This window comes from Hydra viridissima, unplaced genomic scaffold (assembly GCF_058129835.1).
Source record: "Hydra viridissima isolate aposymbiotic clone 2 unplaced genomic scaffold, HvirCarnegie_v1 scaffold_15, whole genome shotgun sequence".
In the NCBI taxonomy this organism is placed as follows: Eukaryota; Metazoa; Cnidaria; class Hydrozoa; order Anthoathecata; family Hydridae; genus Hydra; species Hydra viridissima.
Window position 1 is genome coordinate 2,698,173 of NW_028324314.1, and position 21,457 is coordinate 2,719,629.

A 21,457-nucleotide genomic window follows, 5' to 3' on the forward strand; every position below is an offset into this window, starting at 1 on the left:
AGCGATCCTCGTGGCCAAATCGCTGTCTTAATCGTTACGAATATCGTTAGCTATTCGCTAGCCGATTTCCCACCGGGTAGTGCCAAAGAAACTCAGGTCACATATTTTTAACTTTGCGTTTTCTTTTATACTTTAATTATATATACATATATATATATATATATATATATATATATATATATATATATATATATATATATATATATATATATATATATATATATATATATATATATGTTTTATAAGTTATATCTTGATTTAGATATACGTGAGATAATAAGGGGAATATTAGAAGAAGATATTTCGTTAGATTGGCAAGTATTTGCACGTTGCACAGGTTTTTGTGATGTTAGCCCTATCATTGATTCCCTTGAAAATGATTTGGATGATTATAAAAGTAAAATGAGCGGTTTTCTTGATAAACTCTACCAGGTTCATCCATTTGACTATATGGATTTAATTGAAAAATCGCTGAGATATTTGGAAAGAAACGATGTCCTTGATAAATTAGGTCTTGGTAAGGTTTCACTTTTTCATTTCTTGTGCATGTATTTTTATATTCAATTTGAAATAACCATTCAGAGAAGTCAAATATTAGCAATCCATTAGAACTCATCCAAAAGCATTGTGTTAGTTTTTGAGAAGTTGAAAATGGATAAATGTTCAGCATTTTATCAATCTTTGTTTCTCCACGTGCTGTACGACAAGATTAACTCTTTAAGCTCTTTCTCTTATGTACCGACTCAGCAAATATGCAGTTTCATTATAAAAAAAGATGTATACAGCTCAAAAATAGTTTTCTAAAATAAAAAGGAAACAGTTTTTCTGCGATCCTCATAAACTTCTTCCATAAATAGCTGCTGCTTCCTAGACATTTGTATAGTTTTTTGGTCATAACTTTAAGGTAAACATTATCTCAAAAAAGTTGTATGTATGTATGTATGTATGTATGTATGTATGTATGTATGTATGTATGTATGTATGTATGTATGTATGTATGTATGTATGTATGTATGTATGTATGTATGTATGTATGTATGTATGTATGTATGTATGTATGTATGTATGTATGTATGTATGTATGTATGTATGTATGTATGTATGTATGTATGTATGTATGTATGTATGTATGTATGTATGTATGTATGTATGCATGTATCTATGTATGTATCTATGTATGTATGTATCTATGTATGTATGTATCTATGTATGTATCTATGTATGTTTCCAAGTATGTATAAATGTCTGCACCATGTTGATGTGTATCAGTGGATGGATCCATGTATGTTTGCTTTATTTCCAGTATAAACTTTTTAAGTCAATCAAATTTTACTGATTTTTTAAGTATATTTTCTTTCAGATAAGCGCGTAGTACTCAAGAAGTTTTACCATAAAAACTACAAGCAGTCAATGCAAAGTCGGTTTTTAAGACTAACCATTGTTAATACAGAAAAATCAAATTATGTGGGTTTTGGTAAAGAACTTCATATGAAAACTAAACTTTTCTTGATTTCTGGCGCAACTGGTATTGGAAAAACATCTTTTCTTAATATGTGTCTCTTAGATTGGGCCAATTATTCTTTATGGAGCGATATTAATTTGGTGTTTTATTTAGAGTTTAGCCAACTAAATTGGTGCCATGAGATGAGTTTAGATGAACAAGCTAAAAAATTATACACCAAAATTTCAAAAGACTGGAACAACTTTTCAAACTTTTCAAAGTTGTTTATAATTGATGGATTGAATGATTATTCAAACGAATCCCATTTTATCAATGCAGTAGCAGAAACGTTGAAAAGTCCGAACAACAAATGTATTGTTGCCGGTAAATTTAGAGCTATAAAACTGTATAAAGATAAAATTAATGCTATACTTAAACAAAAAAAAGAATCCACGCACATAGCATCATTTCATGTAACAGGTCTTAATGATGATGAGATAAAAAAATATGTCGAAAGTAACACGATAAATAATCGAAAGGAAACGATAAACGATTTTATTAGAGTGTCTCACTTTGTTAAAGCCTTAACAACTGTACCATTTTGTTTAAAAAGAATATGTGAAGTTACTAGTGCTTCTTCAATGGACGGCAAATATTCTTTTAAGAGCATGACCGATTTTTACAGTGATATCTTTTTATACTTTTTGCAAACTCATGTTAATAAACCAGTAGAAGTAGCGAAACAGTTTTTATCAGAAGTTTGTACACAAGCTTTTCGTGATTTGAATCTAGGCAAAGCTAGTTTTTCTAATTCTGAATTACAAAAGTTGAAAAGTTTTAATGAAGTTGATTATAAACAATTTGAAACATTCTTTGGTAATCAGCTTGCCAACCACTCCTTTTTTAACTTTTGCGCTTCTATTCATGCATACATTCATTTAAGTCCTAAGGATGTTATAGGCAACAAAAACTTACGCGTTTGCGTATCAATGATCTGTGGAATAATGAGTTTAAAAGATAAAGTTAAAGGAGGTATTGGAGACTATTTTCAATCCATAACGACGGGTTCAAATGAAGAAAAAAAGAATCAGTTGCTTTACATGGTTTATGGTAAGTTTGTAATTGTTTAATGATCGGCTAAAAATTTCTTAGAAGTTCAAATCTTTTATAATGGCTATTCTGTGTATTGAAATTTTGTGGTAAGAAACTTCAGCGAACAGTAGACCTTTTTAAAGCAAAATAAAAGATAAACGAACACAAAAGATTTATATTTTGGTTTCCTTACTTTATACTGTTTATCTTTTTTTTAATATCTTCATTCTTTCTTGCTATCTTACTAATACTAAATATTACTATTTTTATAACATTTATTAAGTTTGTGTTACAGTAAGATTATAGTAAATTTTTTTATGTATATCTTTTGGCATGATATATTTAGAATCTCTTCCAAAGATGGCGCTTTTCGGTATGCAACTTTTACATTTATCTTTTTGCCCGTTATAAAATCCTAACTCTAAGATAAAACTGTATTTTTGTGAAAAGTAGAATTGCTTTTGATTCCAACGAATAATTACAACCATTGTGAGGTTCGATATAAGATTTTATGACTCAATTTTGTGCGTTTCATCTTTAGATTAACTCTGAGATAGGGGTGGTAAATTACTCGGTATTTTGAATTAATCGATTAACGAATAATTTTAGCTAAATTAATCGATTAATATTCAATTAACTTTTAAAAATGAATTTTTACGAGTTGCAAAAAGTATATTGCTACTCATAAAGGCTTTATTTCTCTTTTTTCGTCAGATATGATCTTAAAAAACATAAGTTATTAGTAGTATCATCATTTAAACTTCGTTCGTTACTTAGTAATAAATAAACCAGCAGCACTAAAACTTCTTTCTGCTTCTATAGAAGATGGGGAAAGGCTTAGCATGGCGTTGTAAATCTTTTCTAAAGACCATGGCCTTTTTCCAGTGCTTTCTAGTACTGCCATTTCACGTTTAATACAACTCAAAATTTCTTGAGGGGATGAATTACAAGCCCTTTAGCTCTTCGTACTGATGAAGATGTAGGTGATAGAATTTCTGCTAGTTATTCAGCTTTAATTTTTTTCTGATTGGTTCCATATTTTGAAGTGGATTTAAACTCAGATGCTATTTCTAATTCACTATTCCTTTGGTTATCCTCATGTCGAAAGAAGCGTACATATATTTCTCTTGCTGTTTTAGCAATTTCATTTTTGTTTGGGTACTTTAAAAGATTACCTGGTGATTCTGAATCTGACTTATAGTCATCCGGATTATCTAAATAGCAAAGTAAACCAACAATATTACACTTTCTTTTATTAATTCTCTCAGAGACAACAGTAAATAAATTTTGACTTTTATTAGTATTTTGCTCTTTAAGATTAAAAACAAAATAATTTTTTCAGATATCATCAGATTACAGTCTCTATTTCCCAATGCTATAACACTATAGCTCTACAATATGAAAAGCCTAAACAATATCAGAGATCTGTTTTATTTCTTCTTCTTTTAAAATCAAATCAGTTCTGGATATATCCACAAGAGCTTTTCCAATAGCACTTTTTAATTCCAAGAATAGTTGTAACATGCTGATTAGAGAATTCCATCTTGTTTTAATATCCAGAATAAGCTTAAGCTCTTTTCCTAAATCAGCTTTACAAATGTTTTGAAGAATATCATTTTTAAATGGCGATTTTCTAAACATCTTGACTGTTTTACAAACCTTTGATACAAAAATACCATATTCCTCATTAAACTGGGTTCCCTCATCAACAAAACTATTATTTTCTTCATTCCAGCATTCTTCATTGTCATTATCATCACCAGGATCAGATCCAGCTTCTTCATTTTCATCATCCTCATGATTGATTAGTTCATCTTGAGTTATTTCCATTGCTGAACTTTTTTTCTTATAAAGAATATCACATACTGAAAGATGAACCCCATGGCAATCGCAAAGTTGGTGAATAATCCCCATTTCTCGTCCCATTTTCTTCATAACTGAGGCACCATCAGTAACACATCCAAAGATATCAATGGTCAAATTCAATCCGAATTCTTTCACTTTGTCAGTAACAATAATAACTGCTCTTTCTGAAGGCAAAGAATCATTTATTCTAATCATTCCCAGATTATAGTGACAATTATCTGAACAATGTACATTAAGACACAAGTATCTTCTAATTCCACCTGAAGTCCACTCATCAAGAGAAATTAAAAATCTTTCTCCGTTTAATTTTTTTTTTGCTGTATCTCGTGAGTAATTTTTAATTTCATTGAGTTTGCATGGTTCATAACAATTGCCTTTATAGCATGTCGATCATCAGGGATTTTTAGTCCTTGAGCTCTCCAGCCATTTTTAATATCCTTACTATTGGCCAAAGTTAGAAAAGAGATACGATCTACAGCTGTTAAACGAGCTAATACCTCTTCAGCTTTGTTACCTATTTTATTAAAGTAGGCAGCAGAACTTGGCTGGATGGTTTTTGACGTTTTTGAAACAGCTTTGGTTCGCAAAATTTTATGTTTGTGCTCTAAATGATACAAGAAACTTGAAGTTGAGGAATGGAATTTAAGTTCAACTATATTTGCACTTGAATATTGAATTGTCTTTATTTTCTGATAAAAAATGCTTCCAAACTTCAGAACAAAATTTTTTAGACATCGTAAATGGCGACCAGGCTATTTATACTACCGCACTGAAAATGCAGTACAATTTCTCTAATTCGAATTTTGCGGGGAAAAGTTCGAACTAGAGAGATTTTCGATTTATAGAATGTTGAGTCTTCCTAAGCGCATTTCACGGTGACTTAACATTTAATCGCATTACGGAGTTTTTCGAATTATGGAGATTCGAATTGGAGAGATTGTACTGTATATTATTTGTTTACGTTTCACAGCAGAACGAGAAAAAGTTTGTTGTCAAAAAGCGCCAAATTATTTTGACTTTTAGAACGGCTTTAAAAATTAAAACGCTTAAAGTGATTTTTGAAATTATTCGATTAATCGTTCGGAAATTAATCGATTAACGATTAACTTTTTAATCGATTAATCGATTAAAAGAAGTTAATTGATTACCGTACCTACTCTGAGATTAATTAATCGAAATATAACAATAAAACGAAAAATCTTTCAAATTTAATTTAAGCTATTTAGAGTTTATTAGTTTCAATAATAAATGTTTTCAAAGATATCTTTTGCAATATTTTTATGTAGAGACAAAAGAGACGAGAATATAAACAAGTATTTGTTTGCGTGGTTCACACGTTCGACTTAATATAAATAATTCAAATTTAACGTAATTAAACTCTAAATTCTTTAAGTAAAAAATAAGACGTTTTGTCTCCGGAGTCGTTTGTTATTATTTAATGCAAAAAAATAACGATAGATGATGCGAAAAAGAAAAAAGAAAGAGAAGCAAACGCAAGTAGATCTATAAAATAATACTTTTAGTTTGTTAAACCAAATACGTCAAAGAGATTTTAGGAGAAAAAAAATGACAATTTTTACTGATTTTAAAGTAATTGATTTTCCTAACAAGTCTCTTTTGGAATAGCCCGAGAGACCACAACATCCCGGCACACAAATCAAAGTCTGAATTTTAAGGTACTGGGACCTTAAAAATCAGCCTTATGTGAAGACTTATGTGAAAAGTGATTTACAATTAATTTGTGAGAATGATTTGGGAATGAAGGGCACCCATGCTCCCTAGTTTCATGAATAACGATGACATTTACTTTTAGCTAAAAACATTTAAGCCTTAGTGACAAAAAGTAAGAAAGTGTATGCCATGCTTGCAGCATTTCAAGGAAATGGAAAGACTTTTTTTAAGTTTGAACATCGTGGAAAGTTGAAAAGTTGATTGAATAGACCTTCCTTCTATCAAAATACCACCAACAGCATTATTTGCAATATTTTGAGAAGTTTTTTGCTTTTTTTTATAAACTAGCATATCAGTAGATCTTCAGTATCATGCAGCTTAATTGAAATTACGGCCAATAATTAGAGTAAAAAATATAACAGATCTGTTCAATATTTTTAGTAGCTAATGTTATTACATTTTAAAATAAAAAAGTAATATAGTCACAAAAGTAATCAAATTAGTAAAAAAAAAACTAAAACCGCTATAACTTCTATCCGCATGCGCTCACAGCCCTGACACTTCACAGGAGGATCAGTTAGTTAGTTAGGAATATTCGATGAGAGTTTCGAAACATCTGGTGGAAAAATCCAAAGTTCAAAGCAGTTTGTCAACTTACTCCAATTGCCAAATGGCCACAATCTCCCCTAGATAAAAATGTAAACAACAGATTAGATGCTATTTCTACGACTGAGATCGTCGACATACCAACTAGAAAGGTTTGAATTTCTTACATTCAATTCTTTTGTTAATTGAGTTTTAGATCATCGATAGAACCAATCTAATTTACGATACTGTATCCACATTGGTAGTTTTAAAAAAGTTAAAAAGTCAAAACAAGTTTCTTACAGTTGATATATACGGAAGTAATGGGGACGAATTACTTCAAAAAGTAGCTCTAAAACTTAAGTTTTATAATAGGTTACCAGAAAAAGTGCACCATTTTTTAAGACTTTAAACAAATGGTAGACTAAGTCTCATCTTTGTTACATGCTATAAAACACTTTTGTATAAAGTGTTTTATAGCATGTAACAAAACAATAAAGATATTGATTAAACTTTTCAGAAAATGATAAAAGAAAATCTTTTTTATTAGTGGTTGTAAAGATTTATTATTTCCATAGTAAAAACAGACAAAACAGAAATATTTCTGAATAAATGCTGAATGAAAACGTTTAAAAAGAGTATGTTATTTTAATGACCTTTAAAAGTCTTAAAGTTTGTCTAATTCCCTTTAAGAGGTAGTGCCATCTGTTCCGTGGAAAAAAAGTATCTGTTTCGAGCATGCCAGTAGTTTGTAAATAACTTTCTAAATTTCCATGTGTTTTATCACAAAATCCTTAAAGTCATACAGTAAGTCAAATGGTTAAACTTTGAATAATTAAATGACAACAAATATCAAAACAAAGTTAAAAACTTACCAAGTTGAGTTTTTAGATTCTTTATAAATACCAAGGTTGTTTATATTTTTTAAACTTTTGATTGGTAGAAAGTTGATAGCATTTTTATTGGTTAATTGATTTCAATCGTTTACATAAAATCATCTTTTTTTTCATACTTTAAACGAACTTGTAATTTTTTTTTGTTAATTGAAAATTTTTTTTAAATTTTTTGTTTAATCAATAAAATATTATTAATGTGAGATAATTATCAACAAAACTTATTCTTATAATTTTATTACAACTTACATATAATTACGACTTGTTTTATATAAAGCAAAAGTTTAATAAAAGCTAGAATAGAATTGGATAATAAGGTCTTTTTCCTCCAACTTTGATCTTGTACAGGTGAAAACGACGATAGTGAGTTTTTCATAGAATGCTTTTACGAAGCACAAGCTACCATCTCCGATAAAATGAAGAGAGCGATGAAACAGCGAGAGTGGTTGCTTCTCATATCCAATGAAAGCGAACCATGGAAAATAGTTCAAAAAAAGTATTTCTTCAGCAACTTTTTTGCTGAAAAAATGAAGTTGAAGTATTTGTGTGTTGAGAAAGTTTGTTTATCTTCGAATGAAATGGATTTAATCATAGAGTGTTCGACAAATGTTTCTAGGGTCATCTTAAAATCCCCGGTGAAGTTCGAAGGGTGGACACCAAGCAATCAATTTAAACTCTTGTGGATATTTATAGATAGCAACGTCACAGAGACGGACTTCGAATGCTTTTATCCATGGATTAAGCAGTGCAAAAAGTTGCGTCTTCACATTACCAGGAAAATTCCATTCATCAAATGTATTTATGAAACAATTAAAAATTGCTCAAATATCAGGAAGTTGAAAGTCCGCTACTGTGATGAAGGAATTAACAGCATTAAAGACTTTAAATCATTTGTGAAGAAAACATATTAGTCAAGCTCATAATTAGTTTAAGATTACGCTCCAAGCTTGTGCTGATATATCGAATATAAAAAAGTTGTTCGATATTAAATGGTTGGTTGATAAACTATGTCTTTGTGTTGCGAAATAATATGATTAAAGAAACTTGAAAATTTTTTTGTGACTCGGATAGTATAAACAGTTTTGAAACTTTTCATAGTTTATTTGAAAAGTTGGTTGCAAAGATGAAAAATTGATTTTAAATTTAGAAAAGGAATTTAATTGAGGAAAGAGGATTAGATTCAAATTTCTTTGTAAAAGTTTTACATTTTAAAACTTTATGCGTGAAATGCATTTACCTGTTGATAATTTATCAAAGGAAATATGAAAAATTATTCCGTGAAAGCGACACATATAAAACATTGTCTTGTTATGCCTCTCCAATATCAAGTATTGCCAATACTTGATATTGGAGATATTCCAATATCAATTATGTATGTAATCCTCTAAAAAGTTCGTTTTCTCATCAGAATTTCTTAATTGTAGAATCTATTTATAATATTTTTCTGATTTAATAATATTTTATTGATTAATAATATTTTATTGATTAATAATATTTTATTGATTTAACAAATTTCTTAATTGTAGAATCTATTTTGCATGATTGGATATATCTAGTATTAGTTAACGCATTTACCATTTAAATAACATTTTTTGAAAGAGGTATTGCGTCTGTAATTGTTTCAAATAATTCAGTTCAAATGTAACTTTGATTTTACAGGTTCTAGCTTGATGTGGAAACAAATCCAAGAATGAATAGAAATACTCCCTTTTTTTACTGTCTTTATTAATGAGTTTTCATTTAATCAGGGATACACTTTTATAATTTACACTTGACTAGAAGTATTCCATATATATGCTATATATAGCCAAAATTCAATAACCGTGTTTAACTAATCTGAGAGGAATAATCGAAAAATATAAAAATTCAAAGTAAAACGTTTCATAAATTTACTTGAATTTATGCAGCTTGAAATTTGATGGGAAAAAAATTATTTAAAGCTGATTTTGTTTGCACTTGTCTGGAGGCTAAATGAATTTATTACGTTAAGCAACTGGGTTGTGTATAGAATCCTCCAATTAAAAAGTATCGCGTCGTACATTTACATCTCAACATATTATTCAAGTTTAGTTAACTGTATGGATCACAAATAAAGTAAAAATGTTTTTAAGTAAAAATGAAAATTTATTTTAAAAAAGTTGAAATGTTGAACATTTTGTTGTTTCTTTTATTGATGCAGAAGTTATGAATTATATATATGTCCTTGAAATATGAAATATGAGTAGATGTAAAATGCGGGTTCTGGCGCATTGCTGAAATTTCCATTATGATTTTTATAATATTTTATTTCATCAAACAATAAAGTAAAATTTTTTTTTTTTTGAATGAGGTTTCTGGCGCATTTTTTTGTTGACTTACCTTTTTTAAAAAAATTTCTTCCCGCAAAATATTTTTGTGTTGATTATTTTTGTTAAGATATAAAATTTTTTCTTCTTATGTTGTGATAAAAATTTCTTCCCGCAATGATTTAAATTTATTTTCTTCTTTAAATCTTTTCTTCTGTACCGAAAAACTAGTCATAATTGATCAAGTTAAAACATGGTTTATCAATCCATTCATGGCAAGGTCTGTTTTTGTAGTGTCCAATAGCCAAGGTATGAATGCCGTCTTCTAATACGATTCTTTTGTCATCGTTAGCGCTGAGAGCCACTTTGTTGATTTTTTCGGTGTACATGTCGAGAAGATGGGATCGGATAACGTTCATGGTTGTGTGTTTTTCAATTCTACTCATTAAGCAGTTGTAGAAGTCTTGGTGAGTGAGGCGATCTTTAACAACGTTCTGTTTGATCCCTTTGCATCTTTTTTGTTCTTCATCTTCAAGGGTTTTGAAAGAGTAGATTTTCGGTCGAAGCCCAACAAAATCTATAATTATTATCTCGCCAGTCTCGAATTTGAACATTCCGATAATCTTATTGTTGACGCCCACTTTGAACCCGTTTTTAATAGCAGGATGGTTTTTTGGAAAGTTGCTGGTGTCAAATTTGTTTTCAATATCGTCAGCAATGTCTTTGTAAAAATCATCCGTTTCAATTTTGAGAAAGAGCGAGTCAGTGTCAGTCATTAATAATTTTGCTTTGTCACCGTATTTTTTTTTGATGTAGTCGTAATAAAATTCAAACATTAAAATTTTGCTGATGTCGAGGATGCACATTCCTAAATAAATGGGTTTGTTGTAAACCAACATTGTTTTTTTCATTTGAACGGCGATTAAATTTTCATCAAAAATGGTGCGACTTTCGAATTGAGTTTTTTTGTATAATTTTAGAGCTTCTTTTTCTGTAGTGAAAAGTCTGACGTCGACATGATTTTCGATGTTTTCCATGATTTTTCCAAAGACGGAGTTGTTCATCAGTTTGAAAAATTCCTTATCAGATTCGTTTTTAGCGTCTTTTCTTTTCTCGGTGTTGAGGTCAATGTACGTTTTCATGAAAGGTTCTTTTTTAAAGGTGATCCCTCGATGGATTTTGGTGATGACTAGTCCCATTCGCTCATAGAGTTTTAGGTTTTCATGATGAACGACGTATTTTTCTTTATTGTTTAAATTTGAAACTAGTTTTTCAACTTTCCCAATGGTCATTCTTTCAGGCGCCAAAGGGTAATCGTTGTGCTTGTCGTGAAGGTGATCGGGGTAATCCAAGTCGACTTCCAAAATGCACGGAACCGATTTCCAATTGGAGAGTTCGTCTTCGGCCATCCATTTGAATCCTTCAACGGGAAGAGGTTTGCTCATCGCCCATCCGTACAAATTGTTGGCATCTAAATACAGAACGAATTTGGATGGTTTGCTTGGATCGTACGAGTCGCCCATATATTTGTTATTGGCAGTTCCATGTCTGTTGGAGATCATGGTGATTCCACCTCGTATTGCTTTTTGAACCATGAGAAGCATGTCAGGGTCGCTTAACAACTCAAATTTAATTTCAGTTTCTTTTAACATTGCATCCCAAGCCAAACCAGGGGAGGTGTAATACCAAGCAGGATCAAGACCGTAATATTCCATGCAGGCGTTTCTGAAATTTTCAAAGACGTCCGCCAGAATTAAAACGTCTGAAACGTTGTATAGCTCGTGGTAATCTTTATACGTTTTGCATCGAAATTCTTTATAAACGTTTTGAGCATGCGCATAGTCTTCAACTTTTGCTGGTTCATCATCCAATTTGGAAAAAAATGCTTCGATAGAAGGCAATTGCGTTTCAGAAAACTTTTTAGTGGAGTCCACCCATTCATAAGGGTAAATGCCTTTTATTCTTACTAAGTCGAACTGTTTCTTTTCGGGATAATATTCAGCCACGTTTTTGCATTGGTCATCGGTTAGATTTTTAGCCAGTTTTTCTAAACTGTTAGACATGAACCTGACGCTTTCAATAAACCTCAATTCTTTCCACACCTCCCGAATTTTTTTAGTTTTCTTATCGATAAATTCTCTCACTTTGATGCTTTTTGTAAAGCTGATGAATTTTTCATCGTTGTTGGGGATGCATTTTAATTTTCCGCCTAACTTTTTGATGAATAAATGGCTGTCGTAACCAGACAAGTTGTGAAAGACAACGGGAATAAATTTTGGAATTTGATATTTTTTATTGCAATCGTCATGCGCAGCTCCTCGATACTTTCCAGTAAAATGGCAGTGATCGCGCACTTTATCGTTTTCAAGATTTTTTTTGCAAATGTGGCATTGTATTGAAGCTTCAAAATTTATTTTATCCTCATCAGTCATGACCACCTTTTCCTTAAAATCAATCTTGTTCCAAATTTTTGTGATGTCTGCTTCAAGCATGGTGACAAACTTTTGCACGACGTCGCACAGTGGAAAATAAAGGTATGTTTCGGACCAAAAATCGATAACTTTTTTGTTACTAAAAATAGAGATTTGAAAATTTGCAAAAATGTAAAGTAGTATATGACGCTTCTAATGAAATACTTTTTGTAAGAATTTTTTTGTAATACAATATTAAAAATAAATAAATAAAAATCAAAAACTTCAAAATTGGCAGTTTAATAATTTACACTTTAACATAATTCTTTACAAATATATGAAAATATCTTAAAGTTATTAGAAACGACGAAAAGTACATAAAATGCTTACCTACTAATTATAGAAATATTTAAAACAGTTTCTAAAGAACAATTTTTAAATAGTTGTTTTTATGAAATAATGTATAGGTATGTTAAAGGTACTATATCACAACTACATAAGGACTTTTAGTTCCTGAAATCAATTCGTTGACTTTCAAAAGCTGCAGAGTATCTTCATCAAGTTCTTGCACATTTTTGTTATACGGTTTTCTAATGCTGGTGATGTACGGATCGGAAGTGTACAGAAGGGTATGAAATACATCCTCATTTGTAACTGATCGAGAACATTTTCTGGCATGATGAAGGCGAAATTTTTTATAATCCTTATTACGGGATTCTTGGGCATCTTCTTAAAGTTGACCGATAGGAAGTACTGCAAAATGCTTTATGATGTTTTCTCCGTGAAGTAAGATTTTGTGTACTGAAGATGGCATATAGTACCATCCATAATTGGTCACATAGATTCGGGCAGTTTCTACAGCATAACTACCAAAACTTTCAGCATTTATCATAACACCTGAGGAGAGAGCTTGCAGAATTATGTAAAATCGCTTAATCAAACTTTCATCCACTCCAGTGATTTCAGCAGAGCAGCTTGCATTGTAAAAAAATCTTCTAGCAGCATTACCGTCATTGGTATTACCACTTACTTGTCTTGGTTTGTCAATGATCAACCCTAGCTCTTCACGAAAACGTTTCTGCACCAAGATCTTCTTCTCTTGCTTTAGCCGTTTCTTTTCTTCACTTGTGGCTGCCCATGTTTGGAAAGAAAGGTTGTAAGAAATATGTAATATCATTTCCATACAACGAATCCAGGCATGTAATGTAGACAATCCGTATTGATACGAACTTTCATTTTCAGGCCTAGTAGCCACTTTAGTCAAATCGTTCATTTGCCGTGGAGTAGCTCCACATATTGTACATGTAGATCCAGAAGGCGTATCCGTTAATATCTGAGCCACTTTTCCATCTATCATTGTTAGAAAAAGCTCATGTTTTACCTGAATACTTTTACCATTTTTATTAATTATAGACGGCCGCAAAAAGTTTACTTGGCTCTTTGTTTCATCTACAACGGCTTTAGTTTTCTCGGGAGTCTCTTTGCAAAACTCTATGCATATAGGTCGACAAAAACGAACTGATGAAGGTGCCGGATTTTGCCAAACAACTGCGCCAGTTACTATATCAATTAGTTTGATAGGCACCAAAGAACTAGTAAACAAATTTGCATCAGAAATAAGTTCAGGTTCCTCTGGAAGTTTCTGCTTGTATTGGCTTTGGCCAGAAGAACCATCACAGCCCCATTTAGTATATAAAAGTAAATGTTTGAATTCAATACTGTACACGGAATCTATGGTCAAAACTCTAGCTACAGTGTGATCCAATAAATCTTGCAGTTCCAGAATTTTCGCATGCGTGTTCGTAATTTCTATTGCAGAAGATGGTGGATAGCAGGTCTGTTTAATTTCTTGAATTTTACAATATGGTGGGAATATGGAACAGTTTCGTTCATTTGTCACCTTCCTCATGTACAAATATTGTGCTTTTGTTAAATCTAAGTCAATAAACACGCTGAGTGCTTCTTCATCCGTTAGCATATTTTTCTGGCTTGCGTTTTGCATAAAACTCGATATTAAGTTTTTTTTGTCTTTATCAGCCATCCTTAATGATTCCACAAGTTTTGCTTCTGCTTCTTCTCCTATTGAACGCAACGCCTGAAGATATGTATTAAAGATGTGATCAAATCCATATTCCTTAAGTAACATGGTATTTTTTCTTTTTTTGCTGGATTCTGACGAATCTCCATAAGACACGCACGGTCTTCCGCGTTTTTCAATAGAAGTAGATGGCGTGGAGTCGGTAATTGCCTCTTCTGAGCTAGGTAAAGGTATACAATATTCAGAATCTAACCAATCACTGTTCTTAGATAAAAAAGCATCCTTTTTCCGTGACGCCTGTATCCATCGTTTATTAAACGACGGAATAATGTGCCTTTGAATATCATTAATGATGAAACACAAGCTGTCCTCAGAAAGTTGATAATTTTCTTTTAAAAATGTTGACAGTGACTCAACTGTCCTTCCTCCATCAATATAGGAAAGCAATAATTTACGTTTCGAACACTTAAAATTTGTCATTTTAACAAGTCACAAAAGTAATGTACATAACATTCAATAGTCAAAAGTGTCGGTTTAATTTCCACTGTGAATTTGTTATACTGATATAAATGTTTCAACTCTTTATATATTGGCAGTGTACATTCACCACAAAATGAGTGTAAAAATACAAGAATGCCATGGTATCAATAAAAAATTGATAATAAATTAAAAAACATATACCAAGCTATTGTTATAAATGAACAAAATTTAAAACCACGATAAAAAGCGGTTTTCTGTTTTTTTTACTTTTATCACTTTTTTCTCGATAATTTCGGAAACCGCACGTTTCTGCAACTGATTCTTATACATGTTTTTAATAAGCACCAAGGCTACAATACTATATTAAATTTAAAGCGTGGGGAAGCGTGGGTAACTGCCAAAAGTCTCAGTGAACTTAAAGAATTTTTTTTTTTTTTCATTTATTTTATTGTTCAAATAATTACTCCTAAACTGAACCATTTAAGTAAAAATGTATAATTTTCTTTTAATCTCCATAACATAAGCTTTTCAAAAATGTATAATACTTTATATTTATTCCTAGAAAGTTTTATAAAAAATTAACTTTTAAAGTGATGAAGCGAACAGTTTTGAAATGAACATCCGCAAAAGTAATAAACAGTAGGGCTTCAAAACTTTTATTTTTACATAAAATTATGTGAAATTCCTGCATTATATTAATGATTGACTATTAAACTGTTAAATAAAACTGAAATATAATGACAGTAGCGACATTAGTAAAAAACATTTATGATATGCTATTGCTCTAAAATTTTCCACTGTGCGTCGTCATCATCGCTTTCTGCTGTGTACGTGACAGGTTTTCCATTATAAATGGTTTCGTCAAAGCATTTGATGTAATAACAGAACGAGCTCGGAACGTGTTTTTGGTATTGTTTGGTGTACGACTGTTTTGAGTCAGGATCGCAAGTGTTGATAGGTTTGATAAAACTTTCAAAGTCGGCGTAAACCACAAACGGAACCCTCATGGTGTTTTTCCAGTTTTTAAATTCAACGATTGTCCCTTTTTTAGGAAGTTCGATTCGGACCGATCTGTGATTATAGCAGTCGACTTGGTGTTTTTGGAGCTTTTCTTCCAGATCGTAAGCTTGGAGACAGTTTTTGCAAAAATGTTGTTTTCTTTTTCCTTTTGTTACTGAAGAACCGGCAAGCCGACTGAAATTTTTAATAAGGCAATAATGGTTAGTGTCTTCGTTTGAAAGGAGCAGCAGGTCAACAGCGTGCTTTCGATCCAAAATTTTGGATATTCTTAAAGGATGAACTTTTTTTTCATCATACCCAAAGACGTTGACGCTGATGTCTGGGTTGATTTTTTCAAACTTGTCGATACCTTTAGTAAGAGAAACTGGAAATTCAATTTCTTCCCATTTTAAATCTTCTGATTTTTTAATCAAGTCTTTGTCAATTCTTTCGTTGTCTTTATTTTTTAGATTTAGTGCTCTGGTGACAGACCATTTAAAGCATTGGTTGTCTTCGTTTTCCATGTTGATGATGGACTTTTTGTTTTTCAGTTCTGAAGGGAGATCGATGTAGGATAAGCCGGTGATAGGCGTGTAATCGATCATGTTGACTTCAATTTTCAAAATTTTGGAAACTTTCCAATTGGATCCTTCTTTGTTGTAATCAACCATGTTTTCAAGAATTCTTTCTTTCCATGTTTCAAAACTTTCTCTTTTGTCGGTCGATTCGAGAACGACGTCGTATTTTGACAGGAAGGTTACAGTGCGAAGAATTTCTTCTCCAGTGGCAATATTTACGCGAGTCATTTCGCAGGTTAATGCAAGATTTGTTTTTGTGTTTTTTTTTATGACTTTGATCGCAGCCTCTTTGACCATGTTTAAAAAGGCGTCAGGGTCTTGATTAATAACAGATGGAGCGTAAGAAAATTGCTCAGTGATGTGATTTAGCGCATGCTCAGTCAATACAAACTTTATTCTTGGAGCAGGAACCGGACGAGGAGACGACTCGGGTTTACCAAATACAACGTCTTTGAGAGACTTTATCGTTTTTTCCACTGCATTTTTTACAGCAGCCGGAACGTATGGATCAACGAGAGCATTTATTTGGTTGAAACCGTTAGAGACAGCCGTTGTAATTCTTGAAAACCAATCAGGCTTTGGAGCGGGAATAGGTTTTTGAACAATCGGACGAGGATTTTGCAAATGGGCAGGTTTTGGAGCGATGGATGGTTTTTCACGACCTTTCGGTTTCGTATCTGGTCCAACAACAAACCGCACTTTTGTAGGTTTCACAGAAATTTTAACAGGTGGTCGAACAAACCTAACTACGGTTTGTTTCAAAACGGGGCTTTCACGCTGTTTTTTGCGATCTGTCAGCCTTTCACGCGTCCTCGGACCTGGGGTCTGTCTAATAGGAAAAGGCAACGGTCTTTTACGACCTATCGGCCTTGGCGTGGGTCCATACGCAATGATGGGTTTTGTATTTTTTATAACCTCAATGAGCTCGGCTTTTCTCATTTCTGAGTAGCCTTTGAAGGTGTTGAGAATGATAACTACGTAGTTATGTAATACAAATTACGTGAGTGCGTTCAGGTGGAACACATTATAAAAACGTGCATAAAAATAGAAAATAGAGACATTAAAGGAGATTAGAATTCGCGCTATATTAAAAGTTGTATAAAAATATCTTTATTGACTTATCTTAAAATAATATATATAAATAAACATATACAAGGGTTATATGCTTAAGCGGATCACAACAATTGGCGACGAAGATAAAAACATGGCAAAAGCAATTAGTAATTTACCAGGTATAGAACAATTTATTATAAACAAAAATGACACAACAAATATAGATAAACGCTGGGAAATATGGAGAGAAGATTTTGATATATATATATATTGGCAACAGGAGTTACGCAAGAGGCGCAAAAAAAGGCATTATTGTTGCACTTAGCTGGAAAAGATATAAAAGAAATATACAAAACTCTAAAAGGAAACGATACTGATCAATACAATGTAATGTGTGAAAAACTCGATCAATATTTTAAACCAAAAAAAAACATCACGTATGAACGATATATTTTTAAGAACATAAAACAAAATGAAGAGGAGAGTACTGTGAGCTTTGTTACTCGGTTAAGAAAACAAGCCGAGTATTGTGCGTTTTCAGATGTCGCTGAGGCAGTAAAGGATCAATTTATATCAGAATGTCAATCTGTGAAACTGAAGCAAAAACTTCTCAAGGATAGAGGAATAAACATTGATAAATGTGTTGAAATAGGTCGCAACATGGAAATATCAAAACAACAAGCAAAAGAAATGTCAAATAAGAAAACAAATCAATTCACAGAGGAGAGTGATGTGGTAGATCATTTAAAAAAATTAACTTTTTCCAGAAGACAAAAACAAGCAACAGATTTAAAATCAGGAAGTAATCAAAGTGAAAATATAGGTAAAAGAGAAAATGACTTGTTATGTTTTCGATGTGGGGAAAAATATTTTATTGGACATCAAAAAGAGTGCAAAGCTAATGGAAAAACATGCTATAAATGTCAAAAGAAAAATCATTTAGCCATTTGTTGCAGAAGTTTTTCAAAAACGCCTTACAGGGCAATACAGCAAGTTAAAGAGATAAATAATAAAAACAAAAGTGAAAGCAGCTCAGAAAATGAATTAGAGGAAGCTCTTGCCCTAACATTTAGTTCAAAACAAAGAGGGCAATCCTATAAAACAAAATCAATAAATGTACTGGTAGAAAATGTTATAATAAAAATGGTTATTGACTCAGGTTCTAGTGTGAATTTGATTGACAAAAACACTTTTGAAAGGATTAAAAACCACAATCCAAACTTATTACTAAAAAAATCATCAACAGTAATATTTCCCTATGCTTCAACGCCTTTAAAGTTGATAGGTTGTTTAAAGGCTGAAATTGAAACAAAAAACTAAATAACTACCAACAAAATCTATGTTGTAAATAAAAATAATGTTGGAAATATCATGGGAATTGAAACGGCAAAGGAGCTGAATATTTTAAAAATTGATGAAAATGGAAACTTTGTGCTCAACAAAGATAATGGTGTAAATTCAGTGGCTAAATCAAATGAAACCAAGCAGCACTTTAATGTGTGTAAAAATATTGATGATGAAATTAAATCTCCACTAAATCAAAAAGATAATAGTTTGCATTATTTTGATGCAAATTGTAAAGTGACTTTGAAATTCAAAAATGATTTATTAAAGTTGATTGCAGATTATAAAGATATATTCAAAGGACATGGTAAGCTAAAAAACTTTCAATGCAAACTGCATGTAGATGAAAACATACAACCAGTTGCACAAAATTTACGTCGCTATCCTTATCACCTTCGAAAAGATATTCGAGCAGAACTAAGGCGTCTTGAAGAGGCTGACATTATTGAAAAGGTTGAAGGACCGCAAGAATGGATTAGTAATTTTGTAATTGTACCAAAAGCAAGTAAAACAGTACGATTATGTCTTGATGCTAGAACCATCAACAAAGCAATTAAACGCGAAAGATACCCAATACCTACATTGGATTCCGTAATAGATGAGATGTACGGTTCAAAAATATTTGCTAAGTTAGACATGAAAGAAGCTTATACTCAATTAGAGTTAGATGTCGAGTCCAGAAAGATCACAAATTTTCAGACAGATGAGGGAGTTTATAGACACAAAAGATTAGTATATGGTATTAACAATTCATTCGAGATTTTTCAAAAAACGATGGAACAAAGTTATGGTAAAATAGATGGAGTAAAGTTTATTAGTGATGATATTATAATATATGCATCAAATGAACAAGATTTGTTAAGGAAGTTAGAATTATTGTTTATCAAAACACGTGCATTAGGTTTAAAGCGAAATAAAAAAAAGTGCATTTTTGCTCAAGAGAAGATAAAATATTTTGGTATTGAAATATCCAAAAATGGTATTAATCCTGATCCAAACAAATTAGAGGCTATCAAGAATGCAAGACCACTAACAACTTTAAGTGAGCTTCGTAGTTTCCTGGGTTTATGCACATATGTGTCAAGATTTATTAAAGGCTTTAGTGAAAAAACAACAGCATTACGTGAACTATTAAAAAAAAATACAAAATTTAAGTGGGTCAAAAAACATAATGATGCTTTCAATATGCTTAAACATGAATTATCAAGTGAATCGGTTTTGGCTTTTTATGATCCGCACAAAGAAGTACAGTTAATTACTGATGCAAGTAATCATGCTATAGGAGGAATACTCTTACAAAAAGAAGGTATTGGAATCAAACCAATCTGCTACATAAGTAGGTCACTGACAGCAGCTGAGTTAAAATATAGCATTACAGAAAAGGAAGCTCTTGCTTTGGTATGGGCAATTGAAAAATTACATTTGTATCTGTATGGAAAAAACTTTAAGGTCGTAGTGGACCACAAACCGCTCAAGTTTATTTTTTCATCCAGTTCTAAAATAAATGCACGCATTGCAAGATGGCAAATCAAATTGCAGGCATATGATTTTGACATAATGTATAAGAAGGGAGAAGAGAACATTGCAGACTTTATATCCAGAAACTGTATCCCAAATGAGGTACCCAATGAGTCAGATGAAAATGAAGTGACGGCTTATGTAAACTTTTTAGTGACAAAAATGGCACCCAAAACAATATCAATTGAAGATATAAAAATGGAGACAGCAAGAGACATCAGTTTAGTTGCAGTAAAGAATGCATTAGTGTCTGGTAAATGGCATGACAACCCAATATTGGAACCATATCGTAGATTTCAAAATGAGTTAACTGATCATGAGGGGATTATATTAAGAGAAACAAGAATTGTCTTACCAAAGTCTCTTCAAAAAAGAGCTTTAGAAATTGCACATGAAGGACATTTAAGTGTTGAAAAATGCAAAGGATTATTGCGTCAAAAAGTGTATTGGATCACTATGAATAGTGATATTGAATCACATATTGAAAAATGTCTTGGATGTCAGGCCAACTCACGCATGCCAGGTCCTGAACCAATTAAAATGTCAATTCTACCAGAACATGTTTGGGATGAATTAGCAATGGATTTATTTGGACCATTACCATCAGGAGAGTATTTATTTGTTATAGAAGATATATATTCCAGATACCCATTTGTTGACATAATGAAAATCACAACAGCGCCAAGTATCATAAATAAACTAGAAAGACTGTTTTATATATTTGGTTATCCTAACAAAATAAGAAGTGACAATGGTCCACCATTTCAAAGTGAGGCTTTAAAATTGTATTTTGAAAATGCTGATATAAAGCATATTAAAATAACACCACGATACCCGCAAGCAAACGGTATAGTAGAAAGATTCATGCAAGTAATAGCGAAAACAATAAAAACAACTCACTTTATGGGCAGAAACTGGAGAGAGGAACTTCAATGTATGCTTCGAAATTATAGGTGTGCTCCTCATGCTGTAACCGGAAAACCACCAGCCACATTGTTATTCAATAGAAACATCAAAAATAAATTTCCTTCAATAATAGTTGAAAAATCACCATACGATAAAGAAGTGAGAGAGAGTCAAAATAAGAAGTATGCAAAAGTAAAAAAATACTTTGATGAGAAACACAACGCAAAGGAGAGATATGATGTTAAAGTAGGAGACCAGGTTCTCGTAAAACGTCATGAACGTGGAGGAAAACTAGAT

General features: G+C 31.7%; 2 protein-coding genes across 2 annotated transcripts; both read left to right on the forward strand.

Moving 5' to 3' along the window:
• Positions 1–234: 234 nt before the first annotated feature.
• Positions 235–8,564, forward strand: LOC149878180 (uncharacterized). Its single transcript, XM_090072498.1, has 4 exons — positions 235–517; positions 1,361–2,551; positions 2,880–2,906; positions 7,897–8,564. Exons 1-4 carry the CDS (start codon positions 235–237, stop codon positions 8,457–8,459), a joined length of 2,064 nt encoding a protein of 687 aa, XP_089928624.1. The 3' UTR covers positions 8,460–8,564.
• An 8,937-nt stretch (positions 8,565–17,501) lies between these two features.
• LOC149878181 (uncharacterized) lies at positions 17,502–18,712 on the forward strand. Its single transcript, XM_090072499.1, has 2 exons — positions 17,502–17,571; positions 17,718–18,712. Exons 1-2 carry the CDS (start codon positions 17,502–17,504, stop codon positions 18,710–18,712), a joined length of 1,065 nt encoding a protein of 354 aa, XP_089928625.1.
• The last annotated feature ends 2,745 nt before the right edge of the window (positions 18,713–21,457 follow it).

Excerpts from the sequence above, each read along its gene's own strand:
- LOC149878180 (XM_090072498.1), top strand. The coding sequence starts at position 235 with ATGTTTTATAAGTTATATCTTGATTTAGATATACGTGAGATAATAAGG. Across the intron at positions 518-1,360 it reads CCTTGATAAATTAGGTCTTG|ATAAGCGCGTAGTACTCAAG; the intron begins GTAAGGTTTCAC and ends ATTTTCTTTCAG. Across the intron at positions 2,552-2,879 it reads GTTGCTTTACATGGTTTATG|AATCTCTTCCAAAGATGGCG; the intron begins GTAAGTTTGTAA and ends TGATATATTTAG.
- LOC149878181 (XM_090072499.1), top strand. The coding sequence starts at position 17,502 with ATGCTTAAGCGGATCACAACAATTGGCGACGAAGATAAAAACATGGCA. Across the intron at positions 17,572-17,717 it reads AGCAATTAGTAATTTACCAG|CTGGAAAAGATATAAAAGAA; the intron begins GTATAGAACAAT and ends TGTTGCACTTAG.